This window comes from Neofelis nebulosa, chromosome 10, assembly GCF_028018385.1.
Source record: "Neofelis nebulosa isolate mNeoNeb1 chromosome 10, mNeoNeb1.pri, whole genome shotgun sequence".
NCBI lineage: Eukaryota > Metazoa > Chordata > Mammalia > Carnivora > Felidae > Neofelis > Neofelis nebulosa.
The window spans coordinates 61,582,700-61,588,647 of NC_080791.1; the positions used below are offsets into that span (position 1 = coordinate 61,582,700).

At 40.1% G+C, this 5,948-nt stretch overlaps 1 protein-coding gene across 1 annotated transcript; it reads right to left on the minus strand.

The window, feature by feature from the left end:
• Positions 1-707: 707 nt before the first annotated feature.
• Positions 708-1,673, minus strand: LOC131488642 (olfactory receptor 52Z1P-like). Its single transcript, XM_058690504.1, has one exon. The coding sequence runs from the start codon at positions 1,665-1,667 to the stop codon at positions 708-710; it is 960 nt and encodes a 319-aa protein (XP_058546487.1). The 5' UTR covers positions 1,668-1,673.
• Positions 1,674-5,948: the final 4,275 nt, after the last annotated feature.

Here is a 5,948-nt window from a genome sequence, read left to right on the forward strand (position 1 = left end):
AACTTTAAAGTTGTCTGTGTGGTCTCAGGTGGGTTGATTTCACTTATTATTTGTTTTAATTCAGTATTATCTGTTCATTCAATAAACCTATACGATGTGCCTTTTCTATACAGTAGACTTTCTATCAGTGATTCAGAAAATATCTCATTTTAGAACTCGCATTTTAATTGCTGTAAAAGGTACAGATAGAAATAATTATTGCTTATTGTTTATTGTTTATTGTGGCTTCAAGCTCCTGGCCCAAGTATTTACTGACTGTGGTGGGAGTGTTTTATATTTCAGCAGAATTTCAACTGTCTCTACAAACACTCAATGACTCACTATTTTCGCTTCCCAGATCTACCCAACACAATTCCATCTGGGTTTAACCCTAAAATATGTTTTTCTTAGTGTTATCTTGTGTATGCTTAAGAATAAGTTAAAATGCAAGATAATAGGATATCTAGGAGAATTGAGAATATCATTCATTTATTTTTCTCAACAATTTTAAGTGCTTTAGGAAAATACATTGGAAACTTTGGCATTTATTATCCTTCTAAGTTTATTGAGAGTTACTTATGGATTCTCTTTATTCCCATTGCTCATTCAGTGTGTGTGTGTGTGTGTGTGTGTGTGTGTGTGTGTGTGTGTATGTGAGTGAGAAAGAGAGAGAGAAAAGTTGGGGGTGGTTATTCAGAAATAGCCAGCATTTCGCATTATTCTCCATTTTAACAATGCGTGCTGATGGGGCAGAAAAGCAAAATTACTCGGTCTTGAATGTGTTTGGTCTTCACCCCGTAAATGATGGGGTTTAGCATAGGGGGCACTACCACATAGAGGTTGGCTTCCAGGAGGTGGATGTGGTGAGAGATGGTTTTACCCCCAAAGTGATGGGCAAAAAAGGAAAAGAATGCTGGGGCATAGAACATAAGTATGACACAGATGTGGGAACCACATGTGTTGAGGGCCTTGAATCGGGCAGACCAGGAAGATATCTGAAACACTGTGCAAAGGATCATCGCATAGGACATAATGATGAACACAATGTCTAGTCCTGTAGACAGTAGGGCCACAGTCAGGCCATAAATGATGTTGACACTGATATTGTCACATGACAATCTGGCAATGCCCATGTGCTCACAGTAGGAATGGGGAATGATGTTTCTCCCACAATACGTAAGTCGGTGTACCGGGAAGATGAATGGAAAGCAGATGATAAAGCTCCTGACCACAGCTGCGATGCCAATTTTCCCAGTGGCTGAGGAGGTTAAGATTGTGGTATGTCTCAGTGGGTGACAGGTGGCCACATAGCGGTCAAATGCCATGGCCAGGAGAATAGCAGATTCTACCGCAAAGAGGAAATGGATGAAGAACATCTGAGATACACAACTCCCAAAGGATATATCCATGGAATGGAACCAGAAGATAGCCAGCATCCTGGAGGCTGTGGTTTTGGAGAGCAGGACATCTGATAAGGCCAGCATGGAAAGGAAGACATACATAGGCTCATGGAGACGGCGCTCAGTTACAATCAGGAAGATCAAGAAGATGTTGCCTATGACAGCCAAAATGTACATAGAACAGATAGGGATGGAGATCCAGGTATGAGAATCTTCCAGTCCTGGGATTCCAGTCAGGACATACCACATGTCCTGGGGATGGGTGTGATTGTAAGAGAAAGGGGCCATCTGGGGCAGTATATTCCAGACCTAGTATCTGGATTAAAGACCACAGGGCTGACTGAGGATTGAGAGGCAGCACCACTTTAGGTTGAATGACGTCTGATTAGATTGTTTCACAATATTTTCTTCTCTGTGAAAAGATAGTGAGATGTATTAATGCGCCCAATATTGCACTCTGACTCCTTCCATGGAAGAATTAAGTCGTATCTTGGGAAAAAAATGCTTCACATTAATAAGTGCTTAATATGTGCCATAGCACTTTATAAATATCACCTTATTAAATCTTCACAATAGCCTGTTGAAAAGACCTTTACAATGATCCTCAACATGAATACTGTTGTTATTCCAACAGATGCAAAAGTATTCCACAGACTTTCAGCTTCTTGTCCCAGGTCCCATTGGATTCAGGGTCAGACAGCATAGATTTGAAAGCTCTGATTGCAGCCACCACCCAATACTCCCTGTAAAAATAAAACTAGACAAAAAAAAACATGTCATCAAAATGTTCACTCTCATATCCCTGAAGTATTATACTGCGTAAGGAAGAGGGAGGTAATTCGTTTTTACCAAAATACATTTTGGGCAATACAGTACATATGTCCTTCTCAACCTTGATGGGCCGCTGGAATGATGCTAAGGGCCATGATAGGCACTAAACATCCACAGGTGACTTCATTGATTCTTGTCAGCTAATCAACATTATTTCTTAAAATTATATGATGAATATTATAAAACCTAAAGAATATGCAGCCTCAAACTGAGTTGGACTCTTAAATGGATGGATATGCCTGACAAGTGGTGAAGGAAAAATACACTGTCTCATTTGGGTCCCTGCTTGAAAATTAGACAATGTATTACTTCAAAATACCCCCAAGCAGGAGTAACAGGGTTGCACATTAGGGAGTAGGGGTCCCCAGGCTTTCAATAAAAGAGAGGGAGGGTAATCTACTGGTTACTACTTATCTGTAGTTGCAATAGAATGGATAAAAGCAAGGGATGTGTTGGGTGAAATGCCAGCAAGGAGATAGCCCATTTGAGTGGGATGTGTGTGTGAAGGGGCGTGTTCCTATAAACACATAGCTATGAGGGAGGGTATAGATATGGATACAAAGCAGGTGGATGACAAGTGGCTTCCATCCTCCCCCAGTCCCCATTCTCAAATCAAAGGGGGCTGAATGTATTTGCTTAAGAGGAACATGGGCTTAAGAGATGCCTGCCTTTTTACCTCTTGATTGCATTGGAGTCAGTATCATTGTCCAGCATAGTTTTACCACCTTTACTTTCAGTTTTTATTAGGTGTTCAGTATTCCAGTACTTCATATCATATGATTGAAATATTTGGAATCCATTTCTCCCTTTTTCTTTTTTTTAACTGAAGTATAGTTGATACACAATGTAGCATTAGTTTCAAGTGTACCACACTGTGATTCCACAAGTCTATATGTTGTAGTATGTTATATACTTGCCATGAGTGTGGTTCCCATATGTCACCATGCAATCCTATTACAATCCCACTGACTAGATTCCCCATGCTTGGCTTTTATTCCCATGACTGATAGCTTCTATCCCTCTCTCCCTTCACCCATGTTGCCTGTCCTCCGACCTGTGGCCTGTTTGACAAGCATTAGTTTGTTCTCTATATTCATTTGGACGCCATTTTTTGAGTTAAAGTTTAGCGGACATAATACTCAAAGGGTCAGCCCATTAGGACTTTCCTTAAGTTGGTATATGATTCTTTCAAATAATGTAATAAAATGTTGAGATGCTTAAGTCTATCGATCTACTTTAGTTCCATAAACCAACTGTGTAGCCATTTAACATGAAGCTAAAATTAATTGCTGAAAATTTATTTTCAATGGGATTATGGTGTTTTGGAGACAGAAAGAAAAGATTAATCTGTGAGTGAAGTGCAGTTATGGGGAGGGGATGTTTAGCGAGTGGGGATTCATCAGGACATCTGAGATGGGGAAGAGGAGAGTCTAAATGATGGAAGAAAAAGAAACAGAGGTAGAAGACACATAAGCCAAATTTTACAGATTTCCTTCTAACTTTCCTGGTGATCTTTTGGGACACCAGTGAGTGATCTGTTTTATTGTATTCCTTTTTGTTGTGATATAGCATTATCACCAGAGAGAGCAAGCATGAACACGGGAGGGCCAGAGAAAGAGGGAGAGAGGGAGAGAATCCCAAGCAGACTCTACGCTATCAGCACGGAGCCTGATGTGGGGCTTGAACCCACTAACTGCAAGATCACGACCTGAGATGAAATCAAGATTCGGCAGCTTAACCAACTCAGCCACCCAGACACCCCAACTTTAAACGATTCTTATATCTTATGATCTATTTCTTGTCTATTTCTGTACTTTGTTTTCTTATTTTATTCCCATATCTACCAATTATTCATAGAGAGAATGACTTCAGATTGAAGAAATATAATGTAGTTTCTCTAGGACACACAGTTTCTCTAGTTGGAGTTTCTAGTGTGGTGTGTGGGTGTTCATGCAGGGGAGACAGAGCATTTATCACCAGAAACATTTTTATTTTCATTTTAATTTTATTTGTATTTTTATTTTCTATTTTCAACAGAAGCTCTTCGCTGGAAATGCTTCCTGTTTTCCAGGAATATTGATAACAGTTGTGTACAGGAGAGTGAGGGGGTTCTTTCAGAGGAAGGCAGTTACTAGTTTTTTGTCAGTTTTAACTGACAACCATTTCTGTCATGGTTTTTCCTCCCACAAAATCAACACTTGCTCAAGAGTTTTCCATGCACTTTCCATGCACTTTCCTATTTCCATGCACTTTCAACTACTCCTATTAATTCCCCATTTGAGGAATATCTGACTCAAAAGGCCTCAGACCTGTTGACATTACTTTCCATCACAGGGTGGACTCTCTTTTTTGGCATTTGTGTCGGGGTTTGTGGTATTTCCAGTGTTTTCGCTAACAGTAGGCCACTGTCCCCCAACCCTCTCTCCCTAGACAGTCTTTTGTGGTGTGGCTTGGGGGCTGGCTCAGAAAGTAGGAGATTGTTTTTTTCCCTATCTGTGAAAATATGGGTTGGCTCTTCTTCTGCTCTTTATTGATTGAGTGAGGACAAGGAACGTGTAAACATACTGATATACAAGTGTCTACTGTTATCGTCAGGATCCCAGGAGCTTTCCTCAACATTTCGCAGGGATTTTATGCTATCTTCTAGATCTTGTATTACTGTGGAAATCGGCAAGGGCCTTCTGGTTTCCAATCCTATAGGTATCAGCTCTTTGTTTACTAACTTATTCGTTTCCCTTTTGAAGCTACTAGTGTGTCCTTTTTACTACTCCCATTTTATATAAAAACTTAATGATTGCCTGTCTGATTTGTAAACAATTGAGCCAATATTGATGCATTACTATTAACCAAAGCCCACAATTTACATCAAGATTCACCTTCTCTGTTACAGTTCTGTGGTTCCAATAAGTCCAGATCTATCCAAGAGTAGAACCTCCCTATGGAAACTTTCCTCAGCTGAAATGGCATAAAACAAAGAAGCAATTACCATTAATTCATATGAAAAATTGTTTTAGCATGTCCAGTCCCCCAAAATAATCTCTGTTAAGGTTTTCTGGCACCTTCAGACATGTCTTGCTAATAGATGCACAAAATTAATCCGGATAAAGCACAGATGCTCAGAGACATGTTTCAAAACTCTGGGGGGTTGATGCTGTGATGTTGAGTGTGGGTCCCCAGGAAGGCTGGCCTCCTCTCTCTCCCTCTGTAATGGCTCAATGCAAAACACACACTGAATGCTTGTTTTGCTTTTCACTTTTTTTGTAAAAGTGAAAATACTCTTCAGAGTTCTTTCAAGTAGTGACAACAGGTACTGAGGTAGGTCTTTCCGAAGAGCTAAGGGGCATGACGTGAACTTTCAAAAAGTGGGGGATACCTGTACATAATGTCATGTACCCACCATCACAGTATCATACAGATCACTTTCACTACTCTACAATTCCCTGTGTTCCACGCATTCAACCCTCCCTCTCTCTTCCTACACTCCTGGCTACACTCATCTTTATGCTATTTCTAATTTCTATAGTGTTGCCTTTCCAGAATGTCATATATTTGGAATCATATACAGATGTAACCTTCTCTGGATGGCTTATTTCACTCAAAGGCTCTTCCATGTCTTTTCATAGCTTGATAGCTCTCTTTTTTTTTTAATTTTTTTTAATGTTTATTTGCTTTTGAGACAGAGAGAGAAAGAGTGTGAGCAGGGGAGGGGTAAAGAGAGAGAGGGAGACATGGAATTCG

Excerpts from the sequence above, each read along its gene's own strand:
- LOC131488642 (XM_058690504.1), bottom strand. The coding sequence starts at position 1,667 with ATGGCCCCTTTCTCTTACAATCACACCCATCCCCAGGACATGTGGTAT.